This window comes from Pseudorasbora parva, chromosome 2 (assembly GCF_024679245.1).
Source record: "Pseudorasbora parva isolate DD20220531a chromosome 2, ASM2467924v1, whole genome shotgun sequence".
Taxonomy (NCBI): domain Eukaryota; kingdom Metazoa; phylum Chordata; class Actinopteri; order Cypriniformes; family Gobionidae; genus Pseudorasbora; species Pseudorasbora parva.
The window spans coordinates 52,830,084-52,851,513 of NC_090173.1; the positions used below are offsets into that span (position 1 = coordinate 52,830,084).

The 21,430-nt window shown below is 37.1% G+C and overlaps 1 protein-coding gene and 1 non-coding gene across 4 annotated transcripts in view; one reads left to right on the plus strand and one right to left on the minus strand.

Moving 5' to 3' along the window:
* The window catches only part of LOC137046653 (NACHT, LRR and PYD domains-containing protein 3-like), a 126,924-nt gene that overhangs the window by 12,526 nt on the left and 92,968 nt on the right, over positions 1–21,430 (plus strand). For all 3 annotated transcript variants that reach the window (XM_067423987.1, XM_067423969.1, XM_067423979.1), the window contains exons 3-4: positions 6,945–8,879; positions 9,250–9,423. In XM_067423987.1, the coding sequence (XP_067280088.1) occupies positions 6,945–8,879; positions 9,250–9,423 (2,109 nt within the window). The remainder of the gene's footprint in view (positions 1–6,944; positions 8,880–9,249; positions 9,424–21,430) is intronic.
* trnaa-agc (transfer RNA alanine (anticodon AGC)) lies at positions 20,065–20,139 on the minus strand. The gene has a single exon. It is a non-coding gene; the product is annotated as a tRNA-Ala (tRNA).

The window sequence follows — 21,430 nt, forward strand, 5'->3', positions numbered from 1 at the left end:
AATCAGACATATATATCGTCACAGGATACTTCAGCGATCACTCTTATATTATGATTTGCTGGTACAAAGTCATCTAAAGCCGTTCCATAGCTGAATGTGTGGGACAAGGATATTATTATTTCCATCGTTAAATTAAAGTTGACGGAAACTCGTCTTCCCTCCGCTGCAGCTGTCAATCATCATCTCCGTTCAGCATTCAAACTGTGCATCGCGATCGGTTACGACAATCAGCAGGTAAAACTCTCCAACAGGGTGTCCACAGGGTTTTAAAAAGAATTAAAAAGTGATAAATCAAAATGGTCAAATTTAAGGCCATTAAAAGTGTTAAATGTGGTCTCAGTGGTATTATTTTTTTCCAAATTAGGTATTATTTTTTCAGACTATCAGGTGTCCTATTCTGATTGAAATTCTATCTGCGTTCGCGTTAGTTTGTTTAAATATGGCCTTTAGCATATCTGGGCACATAATCAAAGATCTTTCGTCTCCGTCTCAACGTATGTGTGATGCTGACGTCATATTCAGCGGTCGTTCGGCATCAGAACACTGCGCGCTCAACAGAAAGTGGCTGCATGGCTTACGTTTTATTTTAGACTTGCTTCAAGGCATATCTTCAACGACTGTCCCCATAAGAGCAATCTTAAACGATTTATATAGTCTAAAATGAACAAAAAGAGTTGTGAGAGAATGAGGCGTGATCCATAGACAGTATATAAACAGTGAGATCCGCGTGTCTGTCTGCTCTTAAAGGGACAGCAGCCAATAAAGCTTCCTGTCAGTAAAGTTAAAGAACAAAGGGAACAGAGAAAATGACTCGCTGCTCTTGACTAAATAACGTTTGTAGCTTTAATAAGGATTAACTATTTCATTTATAGTTTATGCAGTGCAGACTGCATATAACTTTGATAACTTTATTACATTTCTGTATATTTCCTAACTGTTAAGACAGGAAGGGCAGGAGTAAACATGACATTTATTATGGGTTTATGTTAGCATTGTTTTAAGTTTACTTAAATTAAAAACTGTTATATTTTTGAAGCCTAATAATGAATGTAAAAATAAAAAAAAATCAGTAGCTGTATTAATATCAGTAATACTGGCCTTCATTCATAAAAAGATGCCATTTAAACAAGTATTTAAAATATTCTTTATGTTGTTTCTACATTAATTTGATTAACTGTGAAATTATTATATTAAAAAATTTATTAAAAACGTACAAAAACTTTTTTTTTAATTGCGATTAATCACAGAAAAAATTTGTGATTAATCTAGTTAAAGTTTTTAATCGATTGACAGCTCTAGTTTTTAGTATTTTGTTTAATTCAACAACTTATCACAGTTATAGAAATGTAATATTTGGCTCAGGTTTTGTTGCTGGAAAAAAACACTAAATCATTTAATTGCTGAATTACCAATTATTAATTGAAATCAGATGTGTATGCTGTAATGCTTCTCCTTAACCAACCTTTGTGAATGTTGAGATCTATTTTACTGTGTCTGAATGATAACTTATAACTAGGGATGTCCCGATCAGGTTTTTTTGCCTTTGAGTCTGAGTCCGTATCATTTGATTTTGAGTATCTGCCGATACCGAGTCCCGATCCGATACTTCTATAATACATAAAAAAAGAATAAAGAAGAGCGAAAAAACGAACCAGGATGTTCCTTATTTTTTATTTTATTCACCTTATTTTAACCCAACAACTCTAACAAACAGAGCACTTCTGTGTGGTAGCTTGAACAATCAAGTAATAAATAGCATAAATTCTTCACTTTTGGATTTTAGTGCAACATTAAAATTAAAAAATTCCTGGACCGGAGTTGCAGATGCAGAACAATTAATTATGTTGGTGTGAAATAAACAGTTATGGAAATTAAATTAAATTAAATAATCTGCTCCCAATAATCCCGAAAAAAGTCTGCTTGTGCCTTAGTGACAATTTCTTCACTCAGAGAAGACGTCGATCTCAGCTGTCAATCATGACATCACACAGCCGTTTTTATAGCATCAAATAACTAACTAAAACTAAACTTATTTAAAAAACGAACACTTGAAATGAAATCATCGTGATGATAACTGCCTACAATGACATAAATTAACTTTGGGGAAAAAATATTTGAGGTGTAATTTGACTGAAGTGTAATTAGCAATGCTTTTCAGGTTTTTATAGGTCTAACATTAGTTTTTAGGTAGAGAAATTGAATAAAGTAGGCTAATCAAATGTAAAATGCATATTTAACTGTTTAAATTAAAGACTAATCCTTACAAAAGCTATTCAATCAAGAGCAGTGGGTGATTTGATTCCTTATCTTTTCTTTGACATTAAACAGACAGCACGGCTACTGCCCCTTTAAGACCTAATGGAAGGCTCTGCGTCGTCTTTCTCGACTGTATAAAGTCCTCTTAAAGCATATTTAGACTATATGTCTGCTTGAATACTCATCAAGATGGACATGCTGACATACTTCTTGTGTGAGTTGGTCCGTTTAACCAGAAGACTTGAAAGAGAACTCAATATTTGCGCGCTGTGAGACGAGTGCGCGCTTTCGGATGATGCACAGAGACAGATCAGCGCGCGCGCTCTCATTCGCGTCTTCTCTACACATGACAGTGAAAATGACTGCTCATATTCAATGACAATACGGCAGCACTCGCATGAATTGAACAAAGTTTACACAGATAGACCGTTTTGCCCACGGTTTTCTTTTATTAGCGCTGTTGTAATGTATCACTGAGGAGCCAGCACGTGTATCCATCTACAGAAACATAGCCGCCTACATAAAGCATTATTTTCAAGTTACAACCTATATTATTGCGTCATCAGATATGAGATGAACTGCGGTGCAAGTGCTCACTTTGTCTCTCACCCCAGAATATACATTATATCCGATTCCTGATCGGGATGTAACGTCCGATTCCGATCGAGTCTGAAATCACGTGATCGGGCCCGATTTCCGATCACGTGATCGGATCGGGACATCCCTACTTATAACAGATTTCCTCCTGGTGTCGATTCTAAATCTATTCTTTTTTGTATGTTATGTGTCAAAATCTGTGTAAATAATAGAAAGGTCGCTGATTAACACTTGCAATTCAGTGTCGTGATGGTTTTAAAAAATATTCTGAAGGTAGTAAAAAAGGTATTAAAAAGTAGTAAATTTAACTTAAGGATTGCTGTATATACCCTGTCCAAGATCATATATTCCCATTATAATCCTTGATCCTTGAGTTTGCGCAGGGCTGGACTGGTAATCTGGCATACCGGGCAATTTCCCGGTGGGCAGACACACTTTGGGGCCGATAGGTGTTTTTTTTTTTTTTTGTGTGTGTGTGTGTGTGTGCCGCTGACAACTTGCAATGACAGCTGCGCATTGGTTTGTCTTCTGAATTGACAGGCCAAAACGAGAGAGACCTCCCCTCCATATTAGGCGCTTTTTTTCCATTTATTTATTTATTATTTGAGCACATGGAACTGCAAAGGTGAATATCCGCACAGCCGCTGACGAATGTACGCTGCGTTTAAATACTGCTCTATAGGTCAACCCCGCCCTTACTCTTAAGCTGCTGACTTCTCTCTATTCCTTAGTAAAAGTTGCTCTCAGCTGCTTTGTGAATATGTTTTAAGAGAAAACTCTTAGCTAAGAACTTTTACTGCCATTTAGGAGAACTCAATTTAAGAATACTATCAGAGCTGTATTAATAAATGTCCTGGTTAATCCAAGCATTATAATGGCAGTAAATGGCTGCCCAAAATTTGAAGCCAAAAGAGTGCATCTATTCATTATAAAAGTAATCCACATGGCTCTGGGGGGTTAATAAAGTCCTTCTGAAGTGAATCGATGGGTTTATGTAAGAAAATTATCCATATTTAACGCGTTATAAAGAAAATAACTCGTTTCCGGCGCAACGATGACGTCGGACATAGCGTAAAAAAAGCATAACAGCCACAGCGTTGACGGCGGACGCAGCGTAAGAAACATAATGATGCGACGATGACGTCGGGCGTTGCACAAGCGTTTTGAATCACGAGAGGATATTTTTCTTACACAAACCCATCGATTTAATTCAGAAGGCCTATATTATTCCCCCGGAGCCATGTGGAGCACTTTTAAAATGGATGGATGCACTTTTTTGGGCTACAAATTTTGGGCTGCCATTCACTGCCATTATAAAGCTTGGACGAGCCAGGACACGTATTAATTTAATTCTGATTGTATTCATCTGAAAGAAGAATGTCATTTACACCTAAGAGGACTTGAGGGGGGGAGTAAATCAGGGTGAACGATTCCTTTAAGCTTGAGCTGAGATTGGTTTATTATGTGTCAAACAAGCTTTTGCTGTGCTCAATGTATATGCTAATGAAAGCCTAAATTAAAAGTTTTGAAGACTAGATTTTCAATGGACAGACAAAAATGTAAGAATTTCAAAAATAAAAAGTAATCATTCTGATGATGAATAAAATTCTTATGTGTTTGGAACAATATGAGGGTTAGTAATTTATGAATCACTACTGAATTTTTATTGGCAAGTGGACTATCCATTTAAGACAACTTTAGAATTAGAATTATAAGAATTATCATCTATCAGTCACTGTACCCACACCATGCGTTTATGCTGATGGCAGCTGAAAGGTTAACATGTGGCTAAATAAATGTAACTGTAGTTTTGACATGTGTCCTACCTTGTGTCTTGAAAACATCTGCTGACTCTTCCTTTTAAATAGTAATAGACCTGCCAGGATCGTAGTTCAAATGACAGCAATACCATTTTTGTTCTTGAAGACAAAAATACAAAATTATTAGGGTAATTTAACTCACAATTAAGCAACATTTATGGGCATTTTTTTATGATTCATGACCAGACTTATTTCAACCACTGCAAATCTAGCATTGCCAATTACCTGATACCTTTACAAACCCAAGGCAACTTCAGGATAACTGCTAGTGAAAATATAACACACAGGAAATGTTTCTGTTTATATTAGGAAAGCCGACTATATCCACAACTTTCAAGACTTGACCAGTATTCTCCTGAAGCAATACAACATGACTTTGAACGATAGACAGACTGGACATTGGACTTTAGGCTTTAAAAAAAAAATCATATTGCTTCAGAAGACTTACAAGTTGTGCTAAAAGACATTTATGGTCATAATTACGTTTGCAAAAATAGCAGTTCATTCAAAAATTAAAATTGAAGAACAAACTTATATTTGTGTGAACGTTATGTAATTGTTCATAATGTTATCATTTGAATTTTGCACAGTAACGTTACAAAATCTCATTGATTTGTTCAATGTTAATTCTAACCGACTTACTCATAGTATTGTAGCCATGTTGCTGCCATTGCACCTTCGTCTTTGCTCTGAAAAGATTTAAAAGCATGGCAACAATGTGTTAGTGTGAGTTTCAAATGAGAAAACGTCATGAGGAACAAATAACAGCTTAAAATGTTATCTAACATTAGCAAAACAGGATCTAAAATGCTCCTCAAGTCACCTTTGTTCACCCCGGAGCTTCAGCTGCTTTAGTCAAATTAACTAGCATCACATATGATAGAGGAAACTCAAATTCGATTAACAATACATTTAAAATGGTTGTAAAATAAGGAATGCGTGAGTTTGCATTAACGTTAACCTTTTGCTTTAACATAGTTACCGTCACTGTGGCACGAGAGACGTGGAAAGATGGCCAGCTGTCTCAAAAGCCAGCGTTTATCTGTCCGACTGTGAGAAAGCACAAACATATATTTTTTAATTCCCCGCTGACAAACTGCGGTGTAAAACAGCATAATTAACTCCAAACGTTTACATTACCGTTGATAACACTGGTGCAATAGCGCGTTTGCTCCTAATGTTAGATTGTTTGCTGGCTAACTTTACACACAACATTACTGAGCTGGTTAATCTTCGATAAACATAAAAGAGGTACGAAAATAACACTGAAAACGTTCAAACATGAGCGAAATATGAATAAATAAGTTTGAAACGCTTACCTGTTGTTTTTCTTGACTGTAGCGCAGCCGTCCTGCTGTGACTGGACTGAAGGAAATGGCACTGTTTTTGTTGCCTCGGAAACTCACTGGGGTGATACTTATGACATGACTAAATGTAATGACTTTAAAAGAGCTTAATGTAAGACTGTAGGCTTAATATGAGGTAGATTAATGTATATACTATTGTTTATTTATTTATTTTATCAGCTTTTAGTTATTTAATTAGCCATAGATGTAAAATACTAGATTAAATAAATATCTGTAACTTAAACCATTAGAATTACAACGTTTTAGTAACTTATTTAGATTGAGGTTTGCTTACAATAATATGTTTTTGAGTTAACATTACACATATTTGTTAAGTTTAATTAACTTTTTTGGTAACATTAAGTAAAATGAACTTTTCATTTAATGAATTTCCCTGTTAGGTTTTACAGTGTAGGTTTTTTGTTGATAAATCTGCTCATTGCGACTCATTTTGCCAGAACGGGTCACACATGTTGATTGCACAACTGCAAGACTGATCAAACTGGACACTGAGAGCGAATACTAAACAACTTTTAAATATCAGGATTGATATCAGATGATAGATATAACAAGAAATCAGTGACCAGTGTAAAATCTTGTGATTTTTTTTTTTTTTTTTTTTTTTTTTTTTAATTTCTAAAGGAAATATTCTTTAGACACAAAATCTTCTCTGAGTTCTCACATGACTCACTTGTGGTAAAATAGAGATTTAATGTGAAATTAGGAAATGCAGAAAGAAACACACAACCTTGAGGATCTCCATGTGTTATTTTAGGAAGTCAGTTGGCCACGATAGATAGAAATCTGTCTGAAAGAGCAAACACTTATTTCTACATGTGGTTTTATCTTCCTATTACACATATTTAAATATTTTCTTTATTTTCACAAAGGTTTTGTGTCTCTGTTCATCTTAATGTGTTTTCAGTGGTGTGAGAGCTGAGCAGATCAGAGATGTGTCCTGTCTCAGCACATCTTCCTCCTGTCAGAAACACATCAGTCCTCATGACACAGAAGCAGCCCTGCAGCTCGACTCTCACCAACCAGTGCATGATCTGCAGAGAGTCAAAGACCAGCACAAAACCAGCATGAAGAGCAGATATGAGAGCGTATTTGAGGGAATCAAACTACAAGAGAATCAGACGCTCCTGAACAGGATTTACACACAGCTGTACATCATAGAGGGAGAGAGTGAAGGAGTGAATGAAGAACATGAGGTGCTACAGATGGAGAAAAGCTACAAGACACTCCAAGACACTCCAATCAACTGCAATGACATCTTTGATCCTTCACCTGAACTAGGATATGAGGAGAAGAGAAGAGAGAAGAAAGACAAAATCAAGACTGTTCTTACTAAAGGCATCGCTGGAATTGGAAAAACCGTCTCTGTGCAGAAGTTCATTCTGGACTGGGCCGAGGGAAAAGCCAATCAGGATGTAGATTTCATGTTTGTTCTTCCATTCAGAGAGCTGAACTTGATTAAAGATCATCAGTACAGTCTTCACAGACTTCTGCTGGACTTTCATCCTGAACTTAAAGATCTGGACTCAAAGATTTATGAGGACTGTACAGTTGTGTTCATCTTTGATGGTCTGGATGAAAGCAGAATTACACTGATGTTTTCAGACCGTGAGAAAGTTCATGATGTGACTGAGACTTCATCAGTGGGTGTGTTGATGTCAAACCTCATGAAAGGAGACCTGCTTCCCTCTGCTCTCCTCTGGATCACCACCAGACCAGCAGCAGCCAATCAGATCCCCTCTAACTACGTCAACCGTGTGACAGAAATTCAGGGATTCAATGACCCTCAGAAGGAGGAATATTTCAGGAAGAGAATCAGTGATGAGCATCAAGCCAGCAGAATCATCTCACACATCAGAAGAGCAAGAAGCCTCCACATCATGTGCCACATACCCGTCTTCTGCTGGATCTCAGCCACTGTGCTTCAAAACATCCTGAATCAAGATCTCAGTGCAGAAATCCCTCAAACTCTGACTGAGATGTACATCCACTTCCTCCTCATTCAAACTAGCATGAGGAACCAGAAGTATGAAGAGAGAAATCCGGTGAAACTCCTGCAGTCCAACAGAGATGTGATTGTGAAACTTGCTGAACTGGCTTTCACTCAGCTGATGAAGGGCAATGTGATGTTTTATGAGGAGGACCTGAGAGAGAGCGGCATAGACGTCACTGACGCCTCAGTGTATTCTGGGATCTGCACTGAGATCTTTAGGGAGGAATCTGTGATTTATCATAGGAAGGTTTACAGCTTTGTACATCTGAGCTTTCAGGAGTTTTTTGCAGCACTGTATGTGTTTTTCTGCTATTTACACAAGAACAGTGACGTTCTGAAAATGTTCCTGTCAGGAAAGTCCAGACGTCAGTGTAGGAATGTTCCTCTGGATGTTTTTCTGAAGGGAGCAATGAATAAAGCCTTGGAGAGTAAAAATGGACACCTGGATCTTTTCCTTCGATTCCTTCATGGCATCTCACTGGAGTCCAATCAGAGACTCTTACAGGATCTGCTGATTCACACAGAGAACAACCTAGAGAGCATCAAGAAAATAATCCACAATCTCAAACGAGGTCAAAAAGACAACGCCAGTCCTGAAAGATGGATGAATCTGTCACACTGCTTGATTGAGATGAAGGATAATTCAGTTGTTGAAAAAATGCAGAAATTTTTACAATCTGGAACAAAAGACAAACGTCTTTCTCTTGCTCAATGTTCAACTTTGGCAAACATGATCCTGATGTCAGAGGAGGTGATGGATGAGTTTGACCCTAAAAAGTACAAGATCACATCATCACAAGAGGGTCAAAGGAGACTGTTTCCTGCTGTGAGAAACTGCAGAAAGGCTTTGTGAGTATGAAATATGTACATAATGCCCCCATGTAGTCTAATAGGGTTTTCCTATGATAAATCTACTGTAATGATAAAAACATTTGAATTGTATTTCATTTATTTTTGTTTTAGAAATTAGGAGTGTCCACAGATTAAAACAAATAATTAAAATAATTTATTTATTTTTAAATGGATTTTAAACCATTGTACTACTTAAAGCAACTGGTGGCCATACCAGATACTTGTTGCTACTTTTGATATTGACATTATTCCATTTTATAATCATCTTCAGTCTTTAAGTGAATTTTGCTGATTGAAGACCAGAATGTTAATCAATATGATATTTCATGGTAATATTGGTAACTTAAGGAGTATTCTCTTTGTTCAGATTAACAGCCTTGAATCTCAATGATCAGCAGTGTGAAGTTGTGGCTTCAGTTCTACAATCACCAAACTCCCCCCTGAGAGAGCTGGACTTGAGTAACAATGACCTGCAGGATTCAGCAGTGAAGCTGCTCTGTGCTGGACTAAAGAGTCCAAACTGCCAACTCACCATACTGAGGTTTGAATTTCACATTCATTAATGCGTTAATAATAATGTGCGATATTTAATTTATATCTCCTTTATAAACACCAAACTCAAGTTCTCTTTCGTGCTTGAACGAACAAAAACACACACAAGTATCCTTAAACAAACAAAAATAATTGTGAACGAGGTACGTGTGAGATCCGCACCATGAGCACCAGAGGGTACTCACACTAGCTGATCTGAAGGTGACCCAAGCACATTTGACCCCCAAAGTCTTGTTCAATTGACTAGTAGGATCGCTCCGTACTGTGCCTGGGCGCAAATTTTAGCCGTCCCTGAATGCAATTCCCAGAATGCTTCGCTGCCCTATGAGGCCACTCCCAAAGCCACCGCTACTACACAGTAAAATCCTCAGTGTTAAATGAACACTGCGGGTGTTTATATGAGTCCACTATGAGTCCACACTCAGTGTTAAATGTAACACCGAATCAGTGTTGAAGTTAATGAGATAATTAAGTGATGATTAAGCATTAATGATGCACACCTGCTGTAAATAAGCTGTTACCTGATGATAACAAGCAGAATCACTAAAGGAAAGAGAAACACAAGAACTACAACTGACTTCAGCCACAGCTTTAGATGAAATCAACTGAAGATAAAAGAAGACATTTAATCTCTAAAGATCTCATCAGAGGATTAACTCCACAAACAGAATTACCAGCTTCACGCATTACTAACCAGACTGATTTTATTTTGGTCAATCTACATAAGCTCTTATAGAGAATTAATAGAGGGGGTTTTTCACCATTATGGCGATCAGTGTTTTCTTTAGTTGGGCAGTTTGACTACTTTTTAATGTTAGTGTTTCTCTGGCTGCTGTATCTGGGTTTGCTATGGCAATAAAAGCAGAGAAAACATGCTCAGATGCTATCGGCTGCTTGATGATCAGAATATGATGATTGTGTAGTGGCTTAATTCACCAATCTTATGACTGTGTATGAGCAATATACTCTTAACTTTGTTTTATTGTGTTTCTAGAAAAGATCCAGCACAGTGTTAATCAGAATAGTTGAATAATTTCTTTAAAACAAATTGTACACTAAGCACTTTAAACTCCTGCAAGCTTTACTCACACACAGACATCAAGATTCAGCCTATGAATCCAGGGTGTCCGCGGGGTTTTAAAAAGTATTAAAAAGTGATAAATCCAAATGGTCAAATTTAAGGCCATTAAAAGTGTTAAATGTGGTCTTAGAGGTATTATTTTTTTCCAAATTAGGTATTATTTTTTCAGACTATCAGGTGTCCTATTCTGATTGAAATGCTATCTGCGTTCGCGTTAGTTTGTTTAAATATGGCCTTTAGCATATCTGGGCACATAATCACAGATCTTTCGTCTCCGTCTCAACGTATGTTTGATGCTGACGTCATATTCAGCGGTCGTTCGGCATCAGAACACTGCGCGCTCAACAGAAGTGGCTGGCTTACGTTTTATTTTAGACTTGCTTCAAGGCATATCTTCAACGACTATCCTCATAAGAGCAATCTTAAATGATTTCTATAAAGTCTAAAATGAACAAAAAGAGTTGTAAGAGAATGAGGCGCGATCCATTGACAGTATATAAACAGTGAGATCCGCGTGTCTGTCTGTTCTTAAAGGGACAGCAGCCAATAAAGCTTCCTGTCAGTAAAGTTAAAGAACAAAGGGAACAGAGAAAATGACTCGCTGCTCTTGACTAAATAACTTTTGTAGCTTTAATAAGGATTAACTATTTAATTTATAGTTTATGCAGTGCAGACTGCATATAACTTTGATAACTTTATTACATTTCTGTATATTTCCTAACTGTTAAGACAGGAAGGGCAGGAGTAAACATGACATTTATTATGGGTTTATGTTAGCATTGTTTTAAGTTTACTTAAATTAAAAACGGTTATATTTATTATAAGCCTAATAATAAATGTGAAGAAAAAAAAAATCAGTAGCTGTATTAATATCAGTAATACTGGCCTTCATTCCTAAAAAGATGCCATTTAAACAAATATTTAAAATATACTGTCTTTATGTTTTTTCTACATTAATTTAATTAACTTTGTAATTATTATATTAAAAACGTACAAAAACATTTCTTTTCATCAGAAAAAATGTGTGATTAATCTAGTTAAAGTTTTTAATCGATTGACAGCTCTAGTTTTTAGTATTTTGTTAAACACTACAACTTATCACAGTTATAGAAATGTAATATTCGGCTCCGGTTTTGTTGTTGGAAAAAAAACTAAATAATTGGATTGCTGAATTACCAATTATTAATTGAAATCAAATGTGTATGCAGTAATGCTTCTCCTTAACCAACCTTTGTGAATGTTGAGATGTATTTTACTGTGTCTGAATGATAACTTATAACAGATTACCTCCTGTAAAATCTATTATTTTTTGTATGTTATGTGTCAAAATCTGTGTAAATAATAGAAAGGTCGCTGAGTCTTGCAATTCAGTGTCGTGATGGTTTTAAAAAATATTCTGAAGGTAGTAAAAAAGGTATTAAAAGTAGTAAATTTAACTTAAGGATTGCTGTATATACCCTGGAATCTCAACAATGGTAACATGCTTCACGGCACAATGCATTCTGGGAGCCATGGATGAGTTTAGCATGATGCTCCCAGAATGCATTGTGGCATGAAGCATGTCACCATTGTTGAGATTCATAGGCTGAATCTTGAGGTCTGTGTGTGAGTAAAGCTCACAGGAGTTTAAAGTGCTCAGTGTACAATCTGTTATAAAACGTATTCAACTTTTCTGGTTTAAAACCATCCTGGATCTTTTCTAGAATAAAAAGTAAAACTACTTTTTAAATAAACTAATTTAAATATATTTAGGTTAATAATGGGTCTGGGGCCGTATTCACAAAACATCTTAAGGCTAAAAGTAGCTCCTAACATGTTGATTTAAAATAATGGATGTCTCAGTCCTAATTTTATGACTCCTACATTTTTGCTCTAAGAGCATTTCACAAAGCATTTTAGCACTAAAAATAGCTCCTATATCCACAAAACGCTAGGAATAGTCAAGGGGACTCCTAAGACACTAAGTCTAAATCACTAAACTATCCTAATGGCTGTTGCTGCAAATCCGCACAAACACTCTATACAGTACTGAGGCGATAGTGATAATTAATGTATCTTTAAACCTACACTGTGTAACTTTTTTAGTTTATTCTTAGCTAAAATCACTTAGTTCTTTCAAAAATATATGTGCTCATTAATGTATATTTACTTCTTTCAAGTAATAATGTATTCTCGTAATTTTATAATATACTATTGAAAATACATACGGGTGAGGGTTCGGATGGCGGTCGCCATGTTGCTCCTCCATATTGAAAGTACATTTGCCAAAGAGGGACATACCCGTAAATTCAAGCTTCGCTTTTCGCGTTTTTACACTCGATGGCACCGTGTCGAATGTGAAGAGGAGGATTGCTTGAGGCTGCTATATGATGATGGAGGATCACTCTTAAGCCCCTTTCACACTGCACGTCGGACCCGCAATATTCCCGGAACATTGCCGGGTCGCCTTCTGTGTAAAAGCAACCAAATTGATTACCGAATTCGACCCGGGTCGGGGACCTAGTAACATTGCGGGATATGTATCAGAGTCGCCAAGGAAGTGGAAAAGAGAATTAAGACGGCAACGCGACAGGCAAATCAACAAGACAAAAGTAAATATTGGAGTGGCCTTTCCAAGATGGAAAGAGCTCATGAGGAGCAACGATTTTAAAAAGAACGCCGACGTTGCCTGCTTTCTTCTCGACAGGTAATATTAATTCAGCCTATTTGTGTATATTGGAAGTTTTATTGTTGCTTGGCTAATTATATCATGGTGTGCTGTGCATAACACTAGAACGACGTCTAGGATAGTTTTCCTCGCGTCAATAATGAAAAAGTATTGTTTACCTTATAACATAAATCCATGTTCTATGACGGATAACATGAGATTAATATTTTAATTGCATTATAATTTGTTTGCCTTACGCTAGTGATGTCGTACAATATACCGAATAACGATAGCACTGATAAAAGTTCCTTTACTAAGATTAGCTTGCATTCGTCTGGGAACCTGATAGCTGATGTTAGCAATGAACTGGTTAAAAATAACGAAAACGGAAAACTATTATTCATTTTACATAGATTAATTTGATCATAGATAATTTGGCAATTAAATAACTGCAAATTATAATAGTTTTCAAAAAATTACCTCATCACTTGAAGCAACACTCACCGAAGAGGTCGAACTGGAAACCATGACTAAATCGGCCACCGTAGGAGTTGAAATGAAATCGAAATTGAGAAGAACATAAACTATTATTCACTGGATGGTCATATACCTTTCACCACTAGATGGGGGAAAATATCACACAGTGTAGCTTAATAAATAGAAACGTCAGAAAACCTGTGGTCGTTGTTTTTATGTGTTTACACAAATTATTGAATAAAGTAAAACAATATAAGTGTATTTGATGTGCTGTCCGAAGCGATCGAGTGCTTTCAGCTCTTGAATTTATCCCAAACCAAGAGTTTTGCCCCGAATCACAGACCAAGAGTGAGGAATCTATGTATGTGGGAGTCGGCTCTCGGCTGTGTATATATGCCTCGTATCACGCTGATTAGACAGACAGTTTGAATGTGCTCCTCACTCCTCCTTTCTTTATAAAACATATTCTCAATCTCTTGAGATGCAGACATGTAAGAGACTGACAATTAGCTGAACATTTACTAGTTTATGACAATTAGCCTACTTTTTAAAATCTTTATTGTAATATGGCATAGGGCTGCTTATTTCGGTTAATTTTCCCAATCAACAACCGATGCTCATTAATCAATTATTAACGGTTAACTGAAAATATTATGATAGTGAATTGGCATTAAATAAAAATATGATTGACGAGTGTCTGTGACCCGTTAAAAATACTTTTTTCACAGGTTTATTTTACTGAGCAAACAGCAAAACATACAGAACAGCTGAACAACAGAACCACATTATCAAATGTTCACGCACCTGCAGCGTGTCTGACAACAGAGAAAAACAGAATAAAATCATGTAAATAAAAAGCATACAATAAATAGTCCTACACTAAATATTTTCACTTAAATAATTACTGAATTAAAATGACAAAACGAAAATACACTGAATCCGTTTGAAACTTTGAACAACCGGAATAATTTTTTGTCAAATAAAAATAGATGGCCTACCTCAAGCCACACCGTGACTGGTTTTTATTTTGTAAAAAGTAACATGTCTTCATTATGTGGGTTAGTCTGGAGCACAGCCTGGTGACCGTTAGACCTGCGGCAGAAAGCCTTGTTTATACGTTCATCTGTCTCAGCATCGCGAGCCTCCACTGACTGTGATTGTTAAAAAGTAACATGTCTAGGGCTGTAACGATATGCGATATGAAATCGAAATCGCAATACGCAGGTCCACGAACCTGTATCGCGATGTGAGAAGGCAGAATCGCGACACACCCCTTCCAACTGCCAGAATTATCCTTCCTGTCCAGGTCCAACTTTTAAGTCAGCAGTATAGCAACATTTCAGCTACCCGGTGGAGAACAAGGATGGCAATCGTGTAGTTGACAAGACCCACACAATTTGCCGTAAGTGTTTCAAGAAGCTTCCCCAACCGGCTGGCTCCGTGGTGTGAGCGTGGCGTTTCTGTTGCGTGTAATCCGCGGGGCGGCTGCGTGGCGTTTTCTCTTTCTTTGCACACCAGAAGCGTGTCTGACGCGGCGCTTCTGTTGGTATTGATGTACATGAGGCCCTATACTTCATGTTAAATATATATTGCCTATTGGTACCGCAAAGAAAACGTCGGCAGTAGCCTATTGACCATACAGATATATGGTATTGACGGCAAAATAGGCTACAGAATACTGTACAGAATAAAACTGTTTTGTCCCCCCCATATCGAGGTTTGTATCGTACCGTGGGTCAAAAATCGTGATACGAACCGAATCGTGGGTTTGGTGTATCGTTACAGCCCTAAACATGTCTGAACCACAGCCTGTTGACCGTTAGACCTGCAGCAGAAAGCCTTGTTTGTCTGTCTCCGCATCGCGAGCCTCCACTGACTGTGATTGCTAAAAAGTGACATGTCTGGAGCACTGCCTGTTGACCGTTAGACCTGCGGCAGAAAGACTTTATACATTCGTCTGTCTCCGCAGCGTACTCTGTTTGTAGAAGTGTTAATACTCGACGTGCTCGCTGTTGTGCTGTTCTTTGAAACAACAGAGGACAACTCAGAGTAATTGTTCTATAAACCATCAAGAAACAACAGCGAGAAGAACATACGTGATGTTTACTTTAGTAAACTTGACAAAAACCGCCCTACAAAACGCCAAAACAAGGCTTCAGTAGGCACTGGTGCCCGGTGAATGCAGAGATAACGGCTCGCCAGCCAAAAAATAATGTGTCAGTCCTAATTTTAGGACTCCTACATTTTTGCTCTAAGGGTATTTCACAACGCTACTAGGAGTAGTCAAGAGGACTCCTAAGACACTAAAGGGGGTCGCACACCGGACACGGAGCTCGGCGGCGCGCCACATCTTTAAAATTCGAACACATTGTTTTCAATGAGTGTACGCACACCGGTGGCGGCATTCGGCGCCTGTCCGCGGCGACTTAGGAAGTTGTTCTAAATCGTGCCGCGCCACAGTGCACCATTTCAAGGCTTTATATTAAAAGTATATTATCGTTAAGGTATACTGATTTCAACCTTTGCTACAAGACACAGTTGTTTTACATTCTGAGTTCAACAGCTTGAATAAAGTCTAAACATGTTTTGGGGGAATATATAATAAACGAAGCCTTTTAAAATCCTTTTAGAATGTGTGTGTCCGGTGTGCGATACCTGAGGCGCTGCGCGGCACGCCGCCGAGCTCCGCGTCCTGTGTGCGACCCCCTTAAGATCAAATCACTAAACAATCCTAATGGCTGTTGCCAAAATCTGCCCAAACACACAGACATTGAGGCAATGTTGATAATTAATGTATCTTTAATTTAAAAAAAAAATGTCAGATTACCTGTGGTAGTTGTTTTACGAGTTCATACTTGCAAATGATTGAATAAAGTAAAACAATATGAGCGTATTTGGCGTGCTGTCCAAAGCGATTGAGGCCTCCAAGCTCTGAATCCAAACTCAGAGTTCTGCCCCGAATCGCAGACCGAGTGAGTGGAGAGATTGTGAGAGTTAGCAAAGATTCTTATTGGAATCTAAAGCGGCACATTTCCAGAAAGCAAAAGGATGTGCTACGCAAACATGTCAGTGCAGCAAAAGGTGAGCTATAGCCTACCATTCTATAATTAATTCATACATAAATAGTACGGTTGGACGTCGTGTTGTATGGAGCCCTGGTCTCATGACATGCAGACAAAAATATCATGGCCATTGGACAAATTAAATTTGAATTTGAATTGAATTTCGTTCCCAGGAATTAAGAATTCGTTCTCTCATTTCTAAATGGTAGGCACAAATTAAATTCATTCCCACAACTTCTTAATTCGTTGTCCCTGGTTAAGTAAATCGTGGCCACGTTTAAATCATTTGTTCTCTTATTTTATTAAAACTACAACGGATTATACAATGTGGCCACGATCGAATTAATGAGGAAACAAATTATTAAAATATGCTTATGGGGTGGGAACGAATTGTTAATTCGTTATGCAATCATCATATCAGTGTAACTAAAAATAAGCTATAGCCAACACAAAATGAATTGAACAAAATTGTAGCTCATGTTTTGTTTTTAAGTTAGACAGATGTTATTAAACCACTTTATTATATATATATATATATATATATATATATATATATATATATATATATATATATATATATGTATGTATATATGTATGTATATGTATATGTATATGTATGTATATGTATATGTATATATATATATATATGTATATATATATATATATGTATATTTACAAATTATTTTTAAAAATCTGACCTTTGTAATTGGGTAGGCCTATAATTTAAATGTAGGCAACAGTAAATGTCACATTTGTTCTTTACAGAAAAAACAACCAATTAAAGGGAGATTAAGAATTTATTTCCTCTCCTGCGTCCCCAGATTCCCCATTCCCCAGAAAGAATTAGATAACACATTTTTTGATGATTTTTGATGATTAGATGATGCAAAATCTTCAGCATCCCGAGTGGTTCTTCCAGTGCTGAGCGCATCCTTTCTGCTGCTGGATTATTGTCCCGGGCACACCGCATGAGCCTGAAACCTAATACGTTGTCCAAAGTAATGTTTCTAAAAGTAAATTCTAAAGTGACGTAAAGATTGTGACGTTTTTAATAGACAACATTTCCCGTAGTTTTGGTCTATTTAAATTTAGAATGCGTTTCTTTTATTAACACCAGTAAACGATCCGGTACTTTGATACTTTGATAACCCAGATGTGTTTTGGGAAGTTCTAAATGCATTTCTTCTCGTGTGCTTTTGTTTAATTTACATGCTTGTTTAGCAACAGAATGTTCATGGAAATAAAATAACACAAATCAAATATACTTTTTCAGTTATTGCACTTTATAGGCAAATTTGCCAAAGGGCTGGCATATTTTTTAAACTGATAAACTTAAATTAAATTAATAAAAACTAGGCTACAGACTAGGGCTGGACGATATGGCCAAAATTCATATCACGATATTTTTCTTAATTTCGGTCGATACGATATAATTCCGATATCGATATGAACTATATAAAAGCTTTAGAAAAAACTACTAAGAACTGCCACAAAGGATGTCTGTACCTACAAACTTCTGAAAAATGTATTTGCCAAGTCTATGAATAGTCCTCCTATAAAACTATATCATTTTTTAGAAATAAAACCAGTACAAATAAATTAATGTTCACCTTTTATTTGTATTTAGCCTTTATATGAAAAAGAAATGTGAAATCAACATCAAATAAACATAAGACTCTCACTTTATTAATATTAATATCTTTAAGTTTAAACTATAACATAGGCTGATTATATTATTATTAATATAGATTAAACAAAAGTGCTTCAGCCAGGATTCAGCCTGACTCAGAATATTCTAGCGGATGGATCTTCTTCAGATGGTGGATCTGCTTCACAGCGTACAGTGCTCCTATGCCGCAGACGCAGTTTATTGAGCATTTTCTTTTAAGCTTTAAATTTCAGTGAAGAACAATTCATAGCGCTCCATTTTCCATTTATGCAAAATTATAGCATATATTTAATGCTGCATTTATTTAATTAAAAATGCAGTTAGCAACGTAATACAGTGAAATATTATTCTGATCTACATCATCTGTTCACTACGTGAATATATATAGTAAAGTGTCATTTATTTCTGTGATCAAAGCTGAATTTATCATCTTTACTCCAGTCTTCAGTGTCACTCATCATTCTCATATTAGGATTTGATGCTCAACAAACATTTATGATTATTATCAGTGTTGAAAACAGTTTTGTTGCTCATGATGCTCCTTCATTGCTTTCATATATTGTCGCAATCGTCTGACTGTCGATCGTCACCTTTCAGCTCATAACGATTGTTTTCCTTCAGCTGCAGCTCCAGCGCGACAATAAGTTACTACGAATCCGCTTTTGGACTTTCTGTGAGAGCGCCTCCTCATATTTAGATACGAATAAAATGACAGGTCATGCATAGATTATTTTTTGTCTCTGAAATTAAATCTTGATGTATTCACGTTGGTTTCTATGTACACTTGCCCGTAACCTCAAGAAGCGCGCAATCAACCGAGGTTAGAGAAAGCGGTCTTTAGCGTCCCTGTTAACTTGCCCGCCCTCACTCCAGGTAATGCCGTTTGGAATCCCGCTCGGAGTGGGTCGACTAGGACCGGTGAGACCCAGTAAAAGTGCGGGGGATGAAAATACACTTTATTAAAAGTGCGGGGGACAGTTTTGTTGTCACAACTTGTTACATTCTTTGCATTTGTTTTTTCATGTTCAAATTATTATATTTTTCTTTGAAGATAGAATATTATAATAAATTACTATAACTTGCTGAGGGACATACCTGTCAACACTCCCGTTTTTGCCGGGAGTCTCCATATTTTACACCCATCTCCCGCCCCCCTCCCATTTTGTAATTTCTCCCGGAAATCTCCCGTAATTTGTATGGCCCAAACCTCGTGCTTTGAATTATCACAAATCTGTTATTCCAAGGGTGTTCAGTTGCCAGATCTTGTATGAAACGGCAAATCATACAATCGACACATCACACAAATTTAAACCATAGTGGCCTCGACCTGGCAACCTAGTTGCGCTGTTGATATCTGCGCAGGGCGCGGGAAGTTGTATCAACCATCATTAGTAGAAACGGGAGAAGACTCAGCTGGTAAATATTAATTTTCTCTAATCCTCTGTCTAGTGTTACATTATATGATCACGAGTTTATTCCTGCAAATGCTTTTAAACCATTTAAGAGTGACAAGACAAAGAGAGCGTGCTGTATGAAAAACTCACACAACGCCCAAATTCAAGTTCTCTTTCGCACTTTAAGGAACAATAACACACACAATTTTACATTTACATTTATGCATTTGGCAGACGCTTTTATTCAAAGCGACTTACATTGCATTCAAGGTACACATTTTTTACATTATTATCAGTTCTTGCTTTCCCTGGGAATCGAACCCATGACCTTGGCGTTGCTAGCGCCACGCTCTACTGGTTGAGCTACAGGAAAGCACAATGTTGCCAAGATGCCAGTTTTGTTAAGTTTCTTCATAAGAACAGCCTTAAAAAAGTTAAATAACGTCTTAAATGATTTTAAAGAGGTGTGAGAAAATGAGACGTGTGTGAGATAGGCATCATTTGCAATAGCTGACAGCGGAAGATCTTTTAAAGTGACAGTAACCACTTATAATGACACTGTAAAGAAAACAAGTAATTGCTCACTAAATATGCTCTGCTCTTTACTAAATAACTTTAGTACCTTTAATAAGGATTAATCTAGATATAATGCATAACTTATGCAGTGCAAACAGTTAACAATTTATGTATATTTTCATACTTGTTAAAGGGGGGGTGAAACACTCAGTTTCAGTCAGTGTCATGTCAATCTTGAGTACCTATAGAGTAGCATTGCATCCTGCATATCTCCGAAAAGTCTTTATTTTTTTTATAATTATATAAGAAAGATGCGCTGTTCCGAGTCTTTCCGAAAAAAGCCGAGCGGGTGGGGGCGTGTCGTGTGAGCGGAGCTAAATAATGACGTGTGCGCGCCGCTGCTATTGTGTTGAGTCGAGCGCGTCGTAAAGCTGTGTGATCCCTAACAGCGGGAAAAAAACTTTATTCAAAATAAAAATATGGCTTTTAATCAGATACAGCCATACATCTATGATCCGGAATCAGACCCAGAGGCTGCAGTTGAACAGGAGCAGCAGCAAAAACGACTAGAGCAGGACGTCTCTATGTGGTAGAAGTTATACACTAACTATATAATATGCTTAGCGGCTTGTGTTATTTACATATTTATACTTGAATTATATCGTCTTATTTTTGTCTTTGAAGGTGTACATGTGGGAAGTGCAGTTGTGCACGTGTGTGTGTGTGTTTACGCGTGGTTTGTGTAGACAATTGTAACGTTAATAAGCGGACTGGTTTTGCACCGCAGGCTAGTGTTTACATAGAAAGACACGGAATAGTAGTGCATTTGAATGAAGAAGCGTGCTTATTTAGTTCAACATATTTCCCCCCTCTTTGTGTATTGTTGTTTGGAGTGCTTTTACAATACACAAACATAAAGTTACACATATAGTGGCCAGCTAAACAAATGTACACGCACTACACATCGCATGCTCCATTGATCAATTAACTATACGTGATCATGTTTGGGCTACTTGATGAGCATAGGCAAAAACACAGATATTTGAAGCAGTCTTACTCACCGCCTGCGGTTCTAACGTTGGGACCTTTATCGTTGGGACTGCTCCATCATTCAGCATTAGGCGATCGGAAAATCCGGCGTCGAGCTGGG